This window comes from Parasteatoda tepidariorum, chromosome 3 (genome assembly GCF_982258835.1).
Source record: "Parasteatoda tepidariorum strain Cologne lab strain chromosome 3, Ptep-v5.0, whole genome shotgun sequence".
Taxonomy (NCBI): Eukaryota; Metazoa; Arthropoda; class Arachnida; order Araneae; family Theridiidae; genus Parasteatoda; species Parasteatoda tepidariorum.
In genome coordinates this window covers 93,986,014-94,007,991 of record NC_141757.1, presented here as the reverse complement: position 1 = coordinate 94,007,991, position 21,978 = coordinate 93,986,014, and the positions used below count along the sequence as shown (strand labels likewise).

Here is a 21,978-nt window from a genome sequence, read left to right as displayed (position 1 = left end):
TGGAAGTAGTTGTGCTTTTTTCATATTATACCCGATTGTCCCTCATTTTTGTAATTGTTACTACGATTTCAAATTTGCAATCATTATGCCTAATAAAAACCTTATTATGAGCAACAATAGCTTTTAACAAGGACTTTTTGTCGCTATACCGTATATATTTTCCATTATGTTAACATTCAAACATTCCATAAATCTTTTTTTCCTTATATAGAATTCACTTTAATTCATTCCATTTAGTTAATTTTTAATTAGCCGTTTTCTATTCCTTTGACATAGAATGTTCATTAAACATATTTATTATCATTTTGCTATATTTTAGGTCAAAATAAATGAAAAAAATTATATTTTAAGGATTTTAATCATTTATGGTTATGAAATGTAGCATGAAACACTGCATGGAAGGCAAAATCTTCCAAACAATAATTTTTCAAATTTCCACTCATTTATAGTTAGTTATATAGTTTCAACAGAAACAGTTATTCATCATTGAAATTTCTTTAATTAATGAAATCAATTATTGATAAATTTTTGAATATGAATGATAATTTTTTTTTCATTATTTCAAACTACATTTTTGGATTTTATGCTTTTGAACAAATATGATTCCGATATCCTAACCGATTTTTTTTAGAAACTATTAAACTGTAGTTAATAAATATAAAAATACCAAAATAAGTCTTTGCTTATAATTAGAGAGCGAAATATATATATATATATATATATATATATATATATATATATATTATATATAAACGAGACACCGCTTTTCCATCTGCGTCAAAGGGTTAAACCAATGTTTAAATAGTTAATTTTTAAAAAATGTTAGCAAATCAAAACGTGAATAAAACAGAAATAAAGCACAGAAATAGCCATACTACAATTTCGTTTCTATAAACAAGAATCTTCCGCAATGTCTAAACGCCAAATGAGTTTAGAAAAGTAAAACAAGTGCAAATTGGTTTAACCAGTAGGAGCAGAACCTGTTTAATCTTGTTCCACTGCCCTTACTGGTTAAATAAGTAAGCACTTGTTTATCTATTTACTTTTCAATTGTCATCTGGTGCTTAGACACTAAGGCCTTTCTATATTTTATTTGTGGTTTACTTAGTTTGTGCTTTTCTTTAGTCTACGTAGCTCAAAACATACCCTATTATATATTTTTATGGAAAATTATTTATTATAAAAACAAATATAAATTTTTACAATTTATTTTCTCTACTATTTTATTTCCCGTTTTCTAAACCTTGATAAAATTAAACAAATGTCATAAGCGTGCCATTAATTATATGCTTTGGCATTTATTTTGAGGAATTTAGAAAATATTTAATGTTCTAATTTTATTTGACTTTGTTACATTGTACCCGTGTGTGATTTTTTCGTGAATCATTTAGTTTGTCTTATACTTTAGTTTAGTAGTACAAAGTATACCCTATTATACATTTTTATGGTAAATTATTTATTACAAAAACAAATATAAATTTACATAACTTATTTCCTCTACTATTTAAATTTCCTTTTTTTCTAAACCCAGTTAAAATTTAAAGAATGTTATAAGTATACCATCAATAATATACTTAGGCATTTATTTCAAGGAATTAGGAAAATATTAAATAATCAAATTTTATTTGACTTTGTTACATTGTGCCTGGGTGTGATTGCTTTTTACGTCCAATAGGAATGGTATTCTTAAATTCAGTAAAGCAATCTTTTTATTTTAGTTTTGATTCATCCCTTCTCATTGGTGTTCAAACTCTTACTACCTGGCAAATAAATTGAAGCTTATTTCAATATATATAAAGCATATTAAATGAAAGGATGTTTCAAATAAACTTACGCACAATTTTAAAAAACAACGATTTCTGCACAAAATTTCATTTCCAACTCTTATATTTATAAATGTTAGTATCTTTATTACTCAAAAATATAATCATTGTTGAGAAAATTTTTAAATACTGCTTCAACAAATTCAGAATTCAGACAAGCTTGGAGCTTCTGATTCCATCAATAGCGCTTGATAATGTAATATAATATGAGAATCAACTGCCCGAATGTCCAAATGAGAATCCCTACACAAAAACGCACTTGCAAGTATCTCCACTGCACATCCCTGGTCTTGTATGAGTCTCCCTACAATACTTTCCACATTCCATATAATCATCAGGGCATCCGTGATCGGCCACTACTTTAACGACGGAAACTGGAATAAAAAAAATAGGTAAAATCTTCACTTGGTTAAAATCAGGAACAAAAAACATGCGTGCTTCGGGCAAAAGTTATTCACTTATTGAATTATGAACACCAAAATTATGAAAACACCAGCTACTTTTGGCGATCAGCCACGCCAGCTTAAATTATCTCAAAATTATCTCACAACATTTGAACTTCTATGGTAACCAAGGCGAACGCCCAGCATAATTATTTAAAAATTCTACCTCTTCAACCCTTCCTCTAATCTTAACACCGTTCAAATCAAAAGAACGTTTCAAGAAATATATAAACCACTTTTTGTCACCGTCTAGCTCTTGCCCGGAAAGAAGCGCTTTAATTCCAGTTTATAAGTGTTCCAGTTTATCCAGTTTATAAGTTCAAAATGTGGAGAAAACATGGAAGAAATTACAGAATGATAAAAAAAGAGAATAAGAAAGTAATTAAAATAAAATTAATTTAACTACATATAAATATATATATGAGAGAGAGAGAGTTTATAGTTTATAAGTTATTGCGCTTTTAAATATAAAAAGAGCACTTTTGTATTCATGTATATTAGCTTGTCTGATTTTGCTATCTAAGTAAGAGAAGATATTGCTCACTGTGTAATTTTTGCACTCATTCAAATAATAATAAATTCACATTCGATGAGACTTATAATTTAAAACTTTAAAAAATAAATAATCAAAACAAATAATAAACCAGCAAAAGTGCAATTTTGTACTTATACTTTTTAAGAATTCTGGCATTGCTATATAGACATGTGAGGTATATTATATAATTTTTCGTACTCAGAACATTAAATCAGGATAACTAATAGTTTCAAAGTTATAATGATTTTATACGAAGTACATTAAACCTTAATTCCTTCTAAGCAATTAGTTCTATCAACTTAATTTTACTCTTATTGAATTTCACATGATAAAGTGCACCAGAAACAATACCTTGATGGATGGTACAATGCATAAGTTAGAAAAAGAGTACAAGTGAGTACAGAACTCTGCTTTCTGTATGTACCTACTAGTGTAAATCACTTGAGAGTGACTTTGTTCAAATCGCTGCAATAAAATTCATTAGAATGCATTACTTATTCATTTGTCCTCTACTAACAACCATATGAATCTAAAAAATTTCTTGAAAATATCAATGTGATGCCATAATAGGCATTACATATTTCCTAGCTTTTAAAATTTCTTTAATTTCTTAAACTTTTTTTTGTCATTCTTAATCTATTTTCAACTAAGTTAAAAAAAATTATTTAATTTTTATTACATTTTATGAAAAACACATTTATTTTCTTGACAATCAGTGTAATGGCTAACATTTTATCTCAGCTAATTCTAACAGTCTTTTTGGCGATTCGCTTTTACAAAATTATTTTCAAATTTAATATTGATTAAGGGGAGTTGGCTTTATTTTTGGCTATGTAATAAATCGCCAACCATGAATCTCTTCCCATGCTCGTTATTACCCGTTGGGAAAAATTAATTTTCTTTCAATTTAAAATTATTGGCGATTGGATTGGGGTCCTTCGGGCCTCTCTGTCTGAACCGTTGAATAATTAATCTTTACAAAATATTCTCAATGTGAGGAGAATAACTTTCATATCCTTTTAGAAAACTTTTATATTTTTGAGTGTGGCCATATTCTATTTAATATTCACTTAATAAATCAAATTTTTCTGAACGATTTTATTCATTTTTCTGGAATAAATATCCCTACATCCTATCCAAATTAAAATGTATCTGAAACTGCCAAAAATATGCTTAATACTACAGTGATGCTAATCACTAAATTGGATTGATCACTCCCATCATAATCAAACACGTGCTCGCGCTTGTCATTATTCTTTTTTTTAAAAATTTTTAATCATATGTTGCATATACAAACCAAATAACAACGAATTTCAGAAATAGTGAAGACATTATCTCAATAAGTAATTATTTATTTCCACAGTAGAGATTGCTGTACAATGGATTGGTTTCTCACAAAATAAAGTGCTTCAGTTATGTAAGTAAAAGTAGCCCTTTATCGAAAATTTTTGATATTCGTCCTGAAATTTGTATCCAAAAATATTTAAAGATTTGCTATAAGTTTCTAGACACTTTTTTAGTTGCAGACTTGTCTTATTTTTATGATGAAATTACAAAGAGTTATCTGAAATAATTTTTGAAGATATATAACTATATGCAAATATATATTACCTGAAATCATTACGAAAAGGGTCAACAAAAAAATAGCAGTTGTCAGTTTCATTTTCATCTTTACTTCTGTAGTACTATCTAAATTACATTTATAAAAAAAGAAACTTAAATGTATGTAACAGACATTTAAATGAATATAAACAAATAATTACTCAGTACTATAGCCTTTTGTAATAAGAAGAAACTTTTTTTTTTAATTTTTCAATAAATACTTAGAGGACTATTTTGTAAACTTATAAGTATTTAGTTCATGCGATTTCTCACACATTGCAATTAAGTTTAAGACTTTCAGAGATTTGAAAGACCGACCATAAATTACGAAAGAAAACGAGTATTTTTGAACACTCTATGCCATAAAATCAAGCAATAAAGTTGTAACTTTCATCGATTACTTTGGTTGTTGTTTGCAATAACTGCATAAAATTCTGTTAATCTAGCTTAAATATTATTGCAGATAGAAAAATTTTTATGAAATAAAAAAATTTTTTTGTCTAATGTTTTCGTTATAACTTTAAAAATGGGCGGTAATATTAAACCAAATTTATGGAGCAATTTAAAATTAATTACTCCTTAGAAATGGAAAATTACTTCTAAATCGTTAATTGACGGCACCATGTAAAACAATCTTGTACTTATACTATTATTACATATTACATAATACATATTACTTGTTCAAATTACTTGATTAAAAATTTCATTTGCTTCAAATATATACAAATTGAAATAACAGTCGACGTGTTTCAAGCACTCAAACACAGGCGCATATTTTCAAGACTTGCCAGGTGTGAATGATAGAAAAAAAGGTGTTTCGAAATATTAAAAGTAAAGTTGCCAACAAAAAAAATTGAAAAATAAAGACGAGAAACGAAATTTAAAGAAAAACCACAGTAGTTGACAGAAAAAAAAGTTGAGAAACAGTACAATAAAAACGACAGTGGCCGAGCGGGGAATATCGAGGTAAAATGCATTTCCAAGAGCTATAGAGGTTGTCGCAAGAAACTAATGTTGTTAACAAGAAAATCGGCATTCGTGTGAATAAAACAAGATTCCAGAGTATCACGATGAGCTGATGTGACTGAGGTGGAAATAATTTTAGCTTTGTCAAAATAAAACATATGCCCTGGATTCCAACAATACCCAGCAATTTATGGTTTTTCGAATTCTTGATAACAGGCATATCGTGCTCTCTAAGTCTAAATTTTACGATAGATATATTCGTTATCAAAATTTCGATAAATTGACAATTGCTGCACATTGTTGGAACCTTGGCCATAAATTCCCTGTCTACAATGCCTAAATTATTTCCACCCCAGTCAAGCGCCAACTCACCACATTTCCATATCGCGTGGAAATGCATTTCACCCAAATATTTCCCCCTCGTCCACTGTGGTTTTTCGTGTTCTGCTTTTCATCTTTTTTCGGTCCCGCAGTGAACTGATCGCAAAGACACGGCTCCCAGTGGAACATCGAAGTCAAGCATCGCTGGCTGCGATCAGAGAGCGGGTGGGTGACCATTTTGGTTAGCCTCCGTAGGGATCGCGGGTACACTGCATGGGTCCTTGTTAAACAGTTCTACCTTAATGTGCTCGACTTCGTGTGCAAGTCGTCGGGCTACCAAAGTAGGGGACCCTATCCCTCTGCAGAGGATCAAAATCTCTGCAGAGGCATGTTTAAGTTTGTAAGCAATACCAAAAAAAGTGTGTTACGTATTGGTTAAAAGGCTATTTAACGATAAATCAAAGACTGAAAATGTACCCAAGCATTGTTATAAGGGTATATAAAGAAATATACCTTTATTTATTAGCAATAACAAATATAATTTGTTACAAAACTTTTTTATTTAATTTGCTATGCTGCAATAAAATCGAGTTCCATACTTTTTTTTAAAATTTTGTTTGCTAAATCTTGGTTAATTATAAAATTTACTGTACAAATTATGAAATGTACAGTAAATTTTATAATTAACCAAGATTTTCAAGATTTTATAATTAGCCAAGATAACTTAAGATTTTTCAATAAGTTATGTAATTATTATTTCAGTATTATTTGCATATTATGTTTTATCGCATTTATTTATGATCAAGAAATAAGTGAAACAAGTATTCGTAGTAAGCACTTAATATTTACTTATTTGTTGTTATTATTTTGCTAAATTGTGCGAAGACTTTCCTAGATTTACCTTATGAAGAATCTAATGACTGAAAAATCAGCAATTTTTAGTTTTATTATTCATTTAATATAAAATATTTAAAATAATCATGCATAACGAAATAGGATAACTATGTTGATTCTCAAATGTCTTAATGTGCTTAGTGATATTAGATTTTTGATGTAAAAATTACAACAAATGTACAATGTAAAAATTATATTATAGTAATACTATATATTATAGTCTTTACTATAATACTTCATATTATAGTAAAAATCATATTATGCTTGATGGCATTAATTATTTATGGTCATGAAATAAACGAACATTCGTGATAGAAGTTTAATATTTATTTATTTATTATTAATATTTTGTTCGATTGTGTACAGATTCTGCCGGATTTAAGTTAAGAAGATTCAAGTGACTGAAAAAGCAACTTTTTAACTGCGTGATTTTCAGTTTTATTAATCACTTAATTAAAAATAATTAACATAAACATGCATAATATAATAAGATATCTATATTGATACTTAAATAACTTAACTAGTTTAATTTCTACAGATTTTTTATGTAACTAATGATTAACTAAATATGATGAGTAGTTTTTTCATTGGCCATATGGGCAACGGAAAAATTTAACATGCTTATCTTCATCTGGACAAAGGGAGTTAAAAACGTATATTATTATTATATACTTTACATTAAATGTATAAACGTATTAATTGCTATACAAAAGATGAAAAACGCCATTAAAATACTTTATAAAATTAAAGAGACAAAATGCACAAAGTGATGAAAAATATGCCTTAAGAAGAAAAGCAATACTTACGCAAGGAAAGAAATTCAAAAGTAATATCAGGAGTAGGAGCGGTTTTATATTAAAGTCATTCTTTGTTCAGCCTCGTTATTAAGATTGCAACAGATTATTTATTTAGATTTGACATTTCATGCAATTATATTAGACATTTCGTAACTTAAAGACTCAAAATGAAATACGAAATAAATGCCTTTGAGAAATAAACTAAGCCTCCAATGAGTCAATACATGACAAGATTTTCAGTAATATTCGTAACATTGCTATATAAACTTTATACAAATATCGCGCATAATTGGGAGATAATGCTCAACGAGAAAATTTATGATGAAGTCAGATAATCTAGCAAACTAGAGCTCTGTGAAACATAATATAAAAGAAATTTGTATTTCTTCGAGAATGCATTTGCGGTCAACAAGGCTCAATAAGCAAGTTGCTTTAATTATTAAACTGCAAAAATATTTAGTTTACCAATATATTACTCCCCTACAGGGATAAAAAAGCATGGTCAAAACAACCAGAATAAGATCAATTTTACCGTGTTTCTGGCTCCGTGGGAACACTAAAAATCAAAGTAATTTATACCGAAACGCTTTGGTAATGACTTTTTGGCAAAATTAACAAAAAAATATAATTTTTAATGCAATGCTGTTTGGTGGTAAAAACTTCAAAATTAGGTGATTTTAAGCAAAAGTCAGAATTTTAACAATACCGTAAGCACTTTGTAACTTAGCTTTTCGTCGGAGGGTCTTCTTCTATGTAAACTGTAAATTAACACCTACCAACATTGAAAAATATAACAAATATGCATTTGTTAATGTACAAATGGCTGGACAGGGCTGAGCTAAATCAGTAACTCAATTGTTACTAAATAACTACTACATTAGGGTAAATAAAATTACGACATCAGGGCTGTTCCAACATTCTAAAATGGAAGAGAAGAGACTGGGGCGGGGGGTACAATTCTCAACGTAATCCCGAATGCATCTATTTATTTATATTTATTTATATTTATTTATATTTATTTATATTTATTTATATTTATTTATATTTATTTATATTTATTTATATTTATTTATATTTATATTTATTTATTTATATTTATTTATTTATTTTCATGTTTATTTATTTATATTTATTTATTTATTTTCATGTTTATTTATTTATTTATTTTTATATTTATTTATTTATATTTTTATTTATTTATATTTTTATTTATTTTTATTTTTATTTATTTTCATTTTTATTTATTTATTGTTATGCACTCATACGCAGGCTTGTGTACTCATTACAAAGCTCGGCTAATGTGCCCTTGTCAAGTCGATATGCACGCAGCGCAACATAGAAAAATACAGAAAACGCATACCTCCTCGGACATGGGGAGGTTCGAACTAGCTACCTCCATGTTACTACAGACGCATTTTTGTAATGTTTTTTCTCTAATTTCCTCAATCTCTTATAAATTTGAATAGGACGTTTAAAGGGTGTTTTGTAATGAGCACACAAGTCTTCATAAGCAAATATAACAATAAAAAACCATTTAGTTTTACATGCATGCTGAGGATCATGTATTAAAATAATGTGTCTTCTAAATTCTTGAAAAATTGAATAGCGGAAAGATTTTCAATCAAAATTTTAAAAAAAAAATTAGATATGGAATAAGTCTGTTTTATTCGATTTACTGTAAGGTCAAGGTAGGAATAATGATAGCATATTTTCAATATCAATTGTTATAAATCAAATATTATAGCTAAAAAGTTTAAAATTAAGTGGAAATTGTATGATTATCAAACTTTTTTCCATTAATTAATATAAATAATTACTTGGGAGAACTTAAAAATATATCTAGGGTTAAAAGTAGAACCAAAAAACTATTCAATGGATAGTTTCACAAAAATCATTGGATCAGAGGTCAATGGGCCCACGTAACTATAATAATCTTCATTAAAATAATCAGTATCTAAACTAGGGGTGCACAACCTGCGGCAAAAAGGAACAAAATAATTTTTTTTTTTTCAAAAATAAAAAAAAAATTCGGAAGTTTGAAATTTACGCATTTAAGTTTTTGACACACCTAATATCAATCAATGTAGTTCTTCGATCGCTTTTTTTATGGTTAACGCTACAGATTCAAGCATAGTTTTGAAAATCCCAATATTTTTAATACATCATTATAACGATACATGAATTTCGAATTTTAGTTATCACTTTTGACGTTCTTTATTTGTGCCGATTTCATTGTAAATCCAATGACTTTTTGATAGTTCTAACAACCCATTTTCTTGTAGTTCCTTAAATCAAGATTTTTGAAAGGTATAAAACGCTTTATTTGTGCATTTGTTTTGAATCATACATTAAAATAATTACTTTTTACGTGCTCTATTTGCACCGATTTTAACAAAATATAGGAGGTTTTTCGATCGTGTTCTTTTTCTTCTTTCCCGCTACTGCTGCAATTTTACTTGAGATTTAGAATATCCTGATATTTTTACCCAATATTACAACTCGTGAAATGAAATTCCACAATACAGTAAGTTATAATTTTTTTTTTGGTCCTACGTCTGTTTAGACAGTGGGGGTGCGATTGTTCCTGTTTTTCAGTGGCGCCTTCTGTGACCAGGAATTCGACTTTTGCCGCGCCATTCACACAACCACAACCCGTTTATAGGGCGGGTCACATTCACACACAAAGGAGAAGGGACTTAGAACACAGACAGAGAGAAAGAAACATCCATGCCTTGCCAGGGATTCGAACCCAGGACCTTTCTGATGCAAGGACAGTTCCCTGCCCCCTTACAATTATTATTTTAGTATTATTTGTATATTAAGTGTGATTGTATCAATTATTTATAATCAAAAAATAAGTGAAACAAAAATTCGCAGTAAATATCTAATATTTATTTATTTATTATTATTATTCTGTTGAACTCTGCGAAAACTCTTCTAGATTTACCTCACGAAGAATCTAGTGACTAAAATCAACTTTTTAACTGAGTGATTATCTGTTTTATTAATCATTTAATTAAAAATAATAAGTATACGCATGCATAATATAATAAGATATCTATATCGATATTTAAATGTCTTAATTAGTTTAATGTCTAGTGGTTTTTTATGTAATTAATGACTAACTAAATGCGATGAGTAGCTTTGTTACTGTCCATATGGGCAATGGAGAAATTTAGCATGCATATCTTTTTGTTATACTTCGTATGGGAAAAGATCTTAAAATCATGTATTAGCAGCCATAAAAAAGAAAAATGCATTTAAAATACTTTGCAAAATTAAAAGAGACGAAATGCATGAAGTTAACCTTTTAACAAAAAATATGCCTTAAGTACAGAGACAGTACTTACACAAATGAAAGACATTCAAAATCATCATCTAATATCAGGAGTTGGAGCGTTTTTATATTAATGTCATTGTTTGTTTAGCCTTGTTTGTTAAGATTACAAGAGATTATTTTATTCAGATCTGACATTTCATGCAATTATATTTGACACATAATCTTTCGTAACTTAAAGACTCAAATTGAAATACGAAATAAATAACAAGGCACCTTTCGGAAATAAACTAAGTATCCAATGAAGTATCCATGATAAGATTTTTAGTAAATTTCGTAACATCGCTTTATACGAACATCATTAAATTTTGCGCAAATAATTTTGGAATTATGCTCAACGAGAAAATTTATGATGAAGTCAGATGATCTAGCAAACTAGCCTCTGCATAAAAAATTTTACATAATTTCTTTTCAATTGGTACTCTAATGTTTTCGTATTTAGTTAGAATATAACTTTTAGTTTAATTTTCTAATATACTAGTAATTTTTTAAGGTATTCGTACTGACATCCTTGTTAAGTTCGTCCCAGGCGAGTTCTATGAGATCAGGTGACTTTGGTGACTACTCAGATTGGAGCAAAAAAGCTTAAATAAATTCGTCAGTCCAGAGGATAAATCCGTCAGTCTTGCCATTGTTCTTTGTTCAAATTTTTATAATTTTTATTCAAGTATACTTTATTTACTGTTTTCTGCTCAAATAAGTGGTTTCTTTCCACAATCCTACTCACAAACCTGTATTGGTACACTGCTGGAATCTTCATTCTAAAATTGCTGTAAAATAACCGGCAGCAATCAGTCCATCCAATTAACCGTAAAGTTTATGGCAAAGAACATTTTTATATTTACGCTTTTTAAACCGTTTGCATCTAGACTGGTTTTAAAACAGTGAAAAATAAACTTAGTTGTATGAAAATAGTTATTTATTGTATATTGGCTACATCGTACCCTTTGTGTATAAAAAGATATTACACAGTGTTTGTCAAAAGTTTGAGCACAGCCATATTTTTTTTTTCAAGAAATTTCCATGCAGCTGATCATGTACACTATTAGAAATTTCTCGGAAAAAATGGTTAAAGAACATTTTTTTAATTGTTTTTTTACTATTTTCAAACAAATTAGTCAAATAATTATAAATATAATAGTATTCAATCTGCTAACTGAGAGAAAAACCGTTTTTAAACTGCTATTACCTAATGTGGTTGAACAACCGGAATTTAATCGAATCAAAAATGCCCACCTAATAGAGCAACTTAGCCACCTAGTCCTTTGCAGCTAGGTACATACTATAGCCGCCAGGGTTAATCTGTCAACTCATGACAGACAGAATGGAAGTTAGAGTCCCAATGTTGCCACCACAATATTTCATCTTGATAAACCACAACCTAACTCATATGACTATTATCCAACGAAAAGCCTAACTCCAGTGCCCAGTTAAGTTTCATTTTTACGGTTTTGAAACCATTCTAGTACACAGTTTAAAAAACCGTAAAGATAAAAAATATTTTTCACCATAAGCTTTACAGTTAATTTGATGGTCAGATTGCTGTCGTTCATTTTCAAATAATTTTAGAATGAAAATTCTAACAGTGTACCTATGCATGTTTGTGAGAAGGATTGTGGAGGAGAAACCACTTATTTGAGCTGAAAACAGTAAATGAAATATACTTGAATAAAACCATAAAAATTTGACCAAAGAACAATAGTAAGGGGTGTTCTGGACTGCTGAATTTATTTAAACTTTCTTGTTCCAATCGACGTAGTCACCACAGTCACATGATCTTATCGAACTCGTCTGGAATAACTAAACAAGGATGGACGTGCGAATACATCAAAAAAAGTTACTACTTCATTTGAAAATTAAACTAAAAGGTTTATTCTAACTAAATACGAAAACATTTCAAAGAAACAAAAAAGCATAAGTTTTTCAAACTTTTATTTTGTTATTTGTTCTGCTGAAACTCGACAATGCTTCGTCTGTAATAATCTTTTGTTTTTTAAAAAGTTAAATATTGATTTTTGATGCCCAATGTACATATTTCGTTTATACTCAATATCACAAAAAAGTCTTACAATGAATATATTTAAGTTTCTTATAACGGAACATACTGTATTCTCATTCTCGATATTGCTGTATTTAACGATTTCTGTTTTAACTAAACTAAACTAAGCTAAATTTCTTTAATCTAAACTTTAAGTAAATTATAATTTAAACTTTAAATTCAGCTAAAGTAAATTTTTGATTTAACTAAATTTTTCACTATCGAATTTTGTTTCTTTTTAATTCAAATGATGCTAAGAATAATAACAAATAGCGTTTAAATCTGAGCACATTTTTCTAAAATTAGTAATGTATTTTCCAGACATCCTAAATGTTTGTAATTTTCATTACTTTATATTTCTTACTTTGTACATATAGTTTTATTCAAGTTATAGTTTTATTCGAAGAAATCTGAATTAATCGTGTGGCGTTGAGGGTTACGATTAGAAAATAATTTATAACAATTGTACTTGTTAATAAAAATAATTATTATGAATAGTTACATTAAAAACAGTCTTGCATTTTATTTATTAATTTATTGCATAAACATTTATCTTTCACCATTACGGAGCCAGATACATTTATTTTTTGTATCTACGATTCATATCACGTCTACAATATCTTGAGACGACTAAAATTTCAATGCAATTGCTGCACTTTAATAATACATTATCAGAAAAGTGCTATATCAATATCTTAATTAATTATTTTAGAGTTTTAATTATTTATGCATGTTCTGTCAGCTATTTATTTAAGTTAAAGTAACCTTATTTTTCTTGCGAATGCCATTTATTGGTTTAATTTTTAATCATGAGAAAATTTTACATTTTTCAATTCCCTACCAATGCTATGATGGCTTGCGTTTAGGTTCAGCACAAAAAAATATACAAATGTCTTTTGAATCTTTCATAACTTTTGATACGCCTATTGGTATCACTTTAGTATGTATCATGTTAATTTGAGTTAAAATTAGATAACACATATTTAAAGTTAAATTTAATGATTAAAATACTCTTGATTGCATATTGACATAACATTAAGTAATACAAAAGGGAGAAAGAATCTAGGATTCACTCACCAGGGCGTCATCTCTAAAAACAGGTCACTTTCCAACAGCTATGCAAAACATCTACTGATTTCTAAATGGGTGCAACCCCTACACCAAAAGGGATCTTCGCCAAACTCACCCTTTGGCTCACTTTATCGATGCTTTTGGCACATTTACTATTTTGGGACTCCTTGCTCTGAATCATCCCTCCCCTGCCACAGACGAGGGACTACCGAGAAATTCATTGACGCACCTGGTGAGGGACCTAGTTCTCTTAAAGTGAAAAAAAATTAATTAGTGTCCAAGGCAAAACTCCATGGGTGCGAGAAGTTGCGATTCCTGAAGACATCTTCTGGCACTATAAACAATGTCGAGCTGAATCAAAGTGAAAAAATTTCATTAGTGTCTAAGGCAAGAGTCCACGAGTTCACGAAGTTACAATCCTTGAAGAAATTTTCTGGCACTGGAAACAATGTCGAGCTGGATCCCACAGGCTAATGTCCAAGCTAATGCTTCGTCTCTCGTAGTCAGATGTAGGCTGCTGAGTACTTTCGGAGGAAGTGGTGAAGCATGTATTTGAGATGCAGCTGTTTTTGGCAACGAAGGTGGTTGTAGAGGAATCTTACCAAATGATAAAACTGGAGGAGCAGGGAAATCCAGTTGAAGGATAGGTGTTGGAACCATGTGAGTGGGAACAGTCATTGTGGCACCAACAGTACGTAGAGCCTTATCAAACACTCGATGAGATTATCAGCAAACACTTCATGGGAACGATCAGCAAACAGTTCATTAAGACGATCAACAAACACTTCATGGAGACGATTAACAAACATTCGATGAGGATGGTCAGCACACCTCCTGGTGCAGTAGCTTTGAAACCAAGACTTCACCTTAATTGTGCTAGCAGGCAGTCCTAATTGTCGCTCTATTTCTTTTCCGTCCTCACTAAACTCTAAATGCAAGTATAAGTAATAACAATATCTTTGTAAGTAAAAATATCAGTTAGTCCAATGGGACCAAAAATAGCCAGGGATCACAGGCCCCTGGTGAGCATCCTAGACTTCCCCCGTAATTTAAATGATTGTATTATATAACTTTATTATTTAAACTAACTTGAAATAAATTCAAACACTTGATCAGGGTGTTAGAACCAATTTACAAATTAATCTTAAGTGAGAAATAAATTATTTCATTACAACTTTCCCAGGTGATCAGACTGAAAAAATTAAAATAAACTTAACCTATCTCTTAAAAAAAAATTTCTCATGCTTGTAATAAATTTATCTTAATGGACAAAAAAAAATTTTCACAAACATTTATGAACATTAAAATATTTTATCTAGAACTTACTTATCATTTGTATTTAATTGTGACGTAAATTATATTTACTAACCGGTTCATGTGTCTCTTTGAAATTTGCCTGCAGGTCTGCAATGTTATTAGGAGTAAGATGCAAGTAATTGTATCTTCGAATATACGGCGTCAATCTGTTTACATGACAGTTAAAAACCTTTCGATTATTTTCGACATTTCTGACTCGATAATTCACTTTGGAAAAACGCTCTATTATGCGATATGGCCCTTCAAATTTTGGTAGTAATTTATTTGACAAGCCTGACTTCTTTAAATTTGGAGTTTTTACGAAGCAGAGGGAGCCTATTGGATAATTAAATTTTTCGATATTTTTACCGATTTCGCTTCTCCCAATATTCTTCTCTTCTTGAGTTTTAAAATTTTCTGAAACCTTGGAAAAAATTTCGTCTAGGGACCGAATTAATTTAGTTACATATTCTGATTGGGATTGAAATTTGTCACCCTCACCCAAACTGTAGGGCAATCTCATGTCTAAGGTGTTCTATAAGAAATGGAGAAGCTTGTGTGCTTTCGTTAATTGCAGAGTTAATTGCCAACATACGAGTAGTTTGTGAAAGTTGTTTGTCCCATTCGTTATCTTCATTGCAAATTGTTGCCAAAATATTTGCAATTGATTGGTTCGGTTTTTCTATCCTACCGTTAGCCCAAGGTGCATACTTTGAAGTGCACCTTGGCTAACGGTAGGATAGATTAGGTTATTGACATATCGTTATTTTTTCGATACCTTGGATCTTACAAAACTCCGTAAATTCATTACCTGAAAAGTATTTGGCGTTGTCAGTTACTATTACTTTAGGACAACCCCTGTGAACTATATAATTGTCAAAAAATGCTTTTGAGATGGTTTCTGATTTCATGTCTGGTAAGGCTGCTAAATGGATGTATTTAGAAAATACGTCTATCATTAAGAAAACGTATTTGTTCCCCGATGTGGTAACTTTCAGTGATCCAAAAATATCAGCGTGGCAACGCTCTGAGGGATATGTGCTTTGTTCGGCCATCTGCATTGGGGCTGATTGCATTTTAAAAACACTACGTCTTGATAAACATGGAATACATGAATTTACAAAATTTTTCGTATCTTTATACATTTTGTCCCAATAAAAATTTTCATTTAACCTATTATAGGTTTTAAAAAATCGGAGATGACCTCCTATCTCTGAATGGACTGATTCGAATTCTTTAGGTTTTAAAGAAGTGGGTACACAAATTTGCTTCTTAACATCTTTTCTCGGAGATTTACTGTTCCGTTTGGACAAATGAATTAACACTCCATTTTTATCTAACAAATAATTTGGATATTCAGAATTGTTATTTTCTTTTAGTTTATCAATAATTTTTCTCAATTTAGGATCTTGGCTTTGTAAATTAACTAGTTCTGATTTTTCTGGAAAAACAATTGTTAGGTTATTGACATATCGTGATAAATGGTCAGCGACTACATTGAGTTTGCCTTTTATATAAATTATTTTATAATTAAATTCCTCCAGACCTAGCTTCCACCTCAAAATTTTAGATGAGGGATTCTTATTGGATAAAAAACCTTCGAGAGGTTTGAGATCAGTGTAAATATTAAATTTTCTACCTATTAAGAATGTTCTAAAAAAATCAATGCTGAATAGATTGCAAAAAATTTTAAAACTGTAGCACTATATTTAGCTTGAGATGGATTTAATTTCTTTGAGTAAAAATAAAGAGGTTTAACCTCCCCATTTGGATATTTTTGTTCGAGTACTGCACCGATCCCTAAAGAACTGACATCTATTGTTAATTGTAATTTGGCTTCCGGGTCAAGTAGGGCTAAAACAGGTGGGTTCAAAATTGCATTTTTTATATCGTCGAAAGCGTTTTGTGTTTCATCATTCCAAACAAAGGGTACATCTTTACGGAGTAAATTAGTGAGAGGTAAAGCGCGTTTTGAAAAATTCTTTATATATCGACGATAAAATCCAGCTAACTCCAAGAACGATTTAATCTGATTCTAATCTTTAGGAACTTGAAATTCATTTATTTTAACTGTTTTATCGCGGTCTATTGACAACTCTTGAGGTGTTAAGACAAACCCTAAAAATGTACACGTTTTTGTGAGAAATTGACATTTTTCCGGATTAAATTTTAATTGCAATTTAGAAAATCTGTTCAAAACTTCATTAGGAAGAGTTAAATGCTCTGTGATAGATTTACTATATAGTATGATATGGTCTATGTAGACGAGAGCTCCATTGTGTAGCAAATCACCTAACGCTTCCTGTGCTATCTGGGCGAGTTTTTCAAGCCAAAACAAAGGCGATTAAATTCATATTTAACACCATCAGGAGTGGTAAATGCTGTTTTATGTCGATCTTTCCTTTTAATATTTATTTGATTGAACGCTGTCTTGAGGTCTAGTGTACTCCTATAATTATTTGATCCAGAAATTTCGAACAATATATCATCTAAAGTTGAAATTACAAAATCCTGGGGAACCGTTATCTCATTGAGTTTTCGAAAGTCTAATACGAGACGATATTTACTGTTTTGCCTAACAAATAATGCAGGAGCGTTATATTTTGAGTTTGATTTTGAAATAATCCCAGCCTTTTCTAAATCATGTATTTGTTTTCGAAATTCTTCACGCAAATGAAAAGGTATTTTGTAGGAAGGACATTTAATGGGATTGTTATGAAGTATGTAATTGAACTTCGTGAGGATCAGTAATAGCTTCCGATAGTTCTATTGTCGATCTAGCAAACGCATTTTCATGCTTTAACAAGATTTGTGCAACTCTGTGTTTCGTCTTGTAATCCAAATGTTTTAATTTGAAATCATGCTCGTTAATTGGTGGGGGTAATTCTCCGGATACGGGTAATTCTTCTGGCAAATCATCAAAATTATTTATTGAACCTATAATTGTATGCTTATTTAACATAATGGCTTTATCTGTTTTATTATTTGAAACGACACGAGTTTTATTATCAATTACATTTAATAAATTATTGATATCTTCAAAAGAAACCCCTTTTCTTCTTAATTTTTTACTTTTCTCGACTGTTATTTTAGAACAATTTTCATGCAGTATTGGTACGTCAACGTAAACAACTGACGGAATTCCAGGTGGAATTAGCAATTTCTGATTTAATCGTAATTTTATATGTTTACTGTTTTCATGAGTTATATTTGATACATAATTTAATGGAATTTTTTCTTCCATGATTTTAATACTATCATCTTTAATATTAATACTTGCCTCTGTGGCTTTTAAAAAATCTATTCCTAAAATAGCTTCATAATTTCTTGAAAAATCTTTATTAGTAACGTAAAAATTTTGTTCAACCGATATATTTCCTATTTCTATGATAAGTTTAAAGTGTCCTTTTATTTCTACCTTGCTACCATTTACTGCTTTTATATTTATATTGGATTTTAATTCTGAAACTTGATTATTTTTATTTATTTTATCGAAAATTGTTGGACTCAATAATGAAATTGTTGCTCCGCTATCTATTAAACAGTTAAATTTACATTGATTTGATACTACGCTAATAACGGGCAATTTAAATTGGTCTGAATCACAAGAATTTCCGGGAGATACAGCAGACCCTGATGTTAATACCTCCCTTTGGAGTTCAAATCCCGATAATTTTGGGTATTAGCATTTCTCCTTTCATCTGCATTGTTTACAAATTTGGTCTTCTATATCCAATTCTTTCTCGCGATTTTGATCTGTTTCGTCTTTGATCTCTCTCTTTTTTATAACAATTTGTTTGAATGTGACCCTGAATCCCGCAATAATAGCACCTAACCGACGATGGGGGGTATCTTCTGGCAGTATGATTGTTTACCTTGGCCTCATTTGTTTTCTTTTGATTTTTTAATGTGTCTACCTCGACTGATAGTTTGGAAATTTGAGCCGTCAACTCGCTATTAATTGTTTTTGAAATCTGTTAGTGACCATTCCCTCCCTGTTTCTGGACGAATTCTCAAAAATCTTAAAATTAGCTTCTTCTCTAATCGCACACTGAACGGCGTCTTCAAATGTTTGAGGGTTGTTTCCTAACACCTGTCTCTGTAGCTCTGTCTTAATGCCAGCCCAAAATCTTGCTAATAATATTCCATTATTTGCTTCTCTCACTGCCGGATTTGCGCCATTGGCCTGAGCGGATAGAACATTTTCGCCCAATCGACGAAGGCGATTTCCAAATTCAAATAAGCTTTCTGAGTCGTATTGCTTACAAGTCGCGAGTTCCTTCAAATGTGTAGTTAACGGAATTTTTTTTTCGAAATGGGTCCTAAGTAGATGAACTAAATTATCATATTCATTAACTGCTGAATAAGTTTCGATGAATTTCTCCGCATCATCACATAATTTAAGTTTTAATACGGTAATTTTCTCCTCGTCATTCCAATTATTTATGCGTGCTACTTCATCTATTTTTTTAATAAAACTATGAATTGAATCGTCCTTTCCTTTAAATTTGGGATTAACTCTATTTATGCATTGAAATTCTTCGTAAACCTTGTTCCGCACCCGCGTCGTACGGCTCTGGTTGCCGTCTACCTGCTCTATTTCTATTCATAATTATTCAAAATTAAACAAATTACATGAAATAAATATTTCCCTAACGTTTACAAAATACATAAAATAAATCTAAATTCTATTATGACCTGCAAGCATTTGAGACATGAAAATGAAATCGCGCACATGAAATTTTTAGCACGTGCATAATCAACGTAAGTTATTTAACAAATTAATTCCAAAAAAATTTTTTTAGAATTTCTCTAACAAATAATAAATAAATGGATTTAAAAAACATTGCGTGAATGAAACTTAAAATTTAAGCTAGATTAATTAAGATTAGTAAAATACTGCGTTGTTCGTTAACCCGCGTGGTAAGGTGTCTCGGCACCATTGATATGCCAATTCGTATCACTTTAGTATGTATCATGTTAATTTAAGTTAAAATTAGATAACACATATTTAAAGTTAAATTTAATGATTAAAATATTCTTGATTACATATTGCCATAACATTAAGTAATACAAAAGGGGGAAAGAATCTGGGATTCACTCACCAGGGCGTCATCTCTAAAAACAGGTCACCTTATAACAACTATGCAAAACATCTACTGATTCCTAAATGGGCGCTACCCCTACAGCAAGAGGGAACTTCGCCAAACTCCCCCTTTGGCTCACTTTATCGATGTTTTTGGGGCACTTACTATTTTGGGACTCCTTGCTCTGCATCACTTTTAAAAATACTTGCTTCAGAAGTGATATAATTCTTTTCTCATCATTGCTGTGGTACACAAGGAAACAAATATACAGCTTCAAAAATACTGTTGTTGTTGTTAATTTACATCGCACTAGAGCTGCACAATGGGCTATTGGCAACGGTCTGGGAAACATCCCGGAGGATGATCCGAAGACATGCCATCACAATTTTGGTCCTCTGCGGAGGGGATGGCACCCCCGCTTATATACATATATATGCAAAAATACATATTGTGACTATATAACTTATTTTTTAATTAAAATTAAAAAAAACTCTGTAAAAATAAAGATGTTTTAGAGTTTGATTCATTTAATGTTCTGCTAGCTATTTATTGAAATATGAATAACCTAATTTTTCTTGAGAATACAGTTTATTAGTTTAGTTTTTAATCATGAGAATCTAGAATTTTACATTTCTCGATTCACAACCAATGTTAGGATGACTTGCGTTTAGGTTCAGCACAAAAACATCAACACATGTGCTGTGGATAGTTTATAACTTTTTAAAATATGTGCTCCAGAAGTGCTATACGCCTTTTCACGTCATTGCTATAATTGTGGTGAACAAAGAAAAAAATATGCAGCTTCAATTATACATATCGTGACTATATAACTTCTTTTTTATTTAAAATTTTAAAAAAAACTATGTGAAAATAAAGATACTAAAAGAAAAGAAAACTTTTTTAAAATCTAAATTATTAAAACTTCTATGAAAAAAACGCGCTTAAAAGCAGCAGAAATTTCACAAAAAGGATAAATGTAGCAATAAATGAAACGAAGGAAATAAAAATAAAAATATGACCACCGAAGCCGACGTCTTCAGGGGGTACCGGCCCCGGTAACCATAAAACAAAACCTTTTCTATTGAGGGAGAGGCAAATGCCTAAAGTAACACCCTCAGTACCCCGAAGGTTTTGTATAGAAGTCCAGGAAAAACATGAAATACAAATAACCCATTTAGAAAAGAAATTCAAACAAATTCATCAGAAAATAAAAAATAAAAACTCAAAACTCACTTTAACCAGGTCAAACATCGATTTCATAAGCACACTGAATGAAAAGAAAACACTGAAACTAAAGAAAACAACGCCCTCTATTACATTGCGCAGATTGAGAAATAGGAATTCAAAGAAAGAGACACGTAACAAATTAATAGAATGCTCAACTGGTGCTGCTCAGTTAAGACTTGGATTGCGCCCTGTTAAGCTTTTAATACAAATCAAAAATGCTTACCTGAAAAGTTTAATCACTTTGAGACAATTGTTCATTTTTCATTGAATTCTATTCTCTTTACTTTCCTTTGAAAATGTTTTGTTGACTTAAAAAATTTTAATTTATCTGATTGTCTGCGAAACTTTTTTTTTCTCAAAGTCTAGCATAATAAAAAACTTGCGTGAGTTACTTATTCAGTTATATATAATTTCATCAACAATCAATTTTTCTGAGGAAAAATGTCTGAAATTGTTCGCATGGTATTCAACTAATTGCTCAATCATAATAGCAAAAATATTAATATCAGGAATGTGAAATTAAAAGTGAAATGTAACCTGT

The 21,978-nt window shown here is 30.2% G+C and overlaps 2 protein-coding genes across 7 annotated transcripts in view; one reads left to right on the top strand and one right to left on the bottom strand.

Annotated features, from left to right (window-relative positions):
- Nucleotides 1-21,978, top strand: part of LOC139426981 (uncharacterized) — a 45,650-nt gene that overhangs the window by 955 nt on the left and 22,717 nt on the right. The gene's annotated exons all lie outside the window — the stretch shown is intronic.
- Nucleotides 1,885-14,586, bottom strand: LOC107447250 (defensin BmKDfsin1-like). 6 transcript variants are annotated; one of them, XR_015432654.1, is made up of 3 exons: nucleotides 13,834-14,586; nucleotides 4,413-4,490; nucleotides 1,885-2,197 (listed from the first exon to the last, which is right to left on the bottom strand). XR_015432654.1 is itself a non-coding variant. In XM_087159809.1 (3 exons), exons 1-3 carry the CDS (start codon nucleotides 10,757-10,759, stop codon nucleotides 2,067-2,069), a joined length of 237 nt encoding a protein of 78 aa, XP_087015935.1. In that variant the 5' UTR covers nucleotides 10,760-10,771; the 3' UTR covers nucleotides 1,885-2,066. The 6 variants fall into 6 exon arrangements, 2 of the variants coding, with proteins under 2 accessions (XP_087015935.1, XP_087015934.1); XR_001584496.4 differs by lacking the exon at nucleotides 13,834-14,586 and adding an exon at nucleotides 7,391-7,503; XR_001584498.4 differs by lacking the exon at nucleotides 13,834-14,586 and adding an exon at nucleotides 7,320-7,338.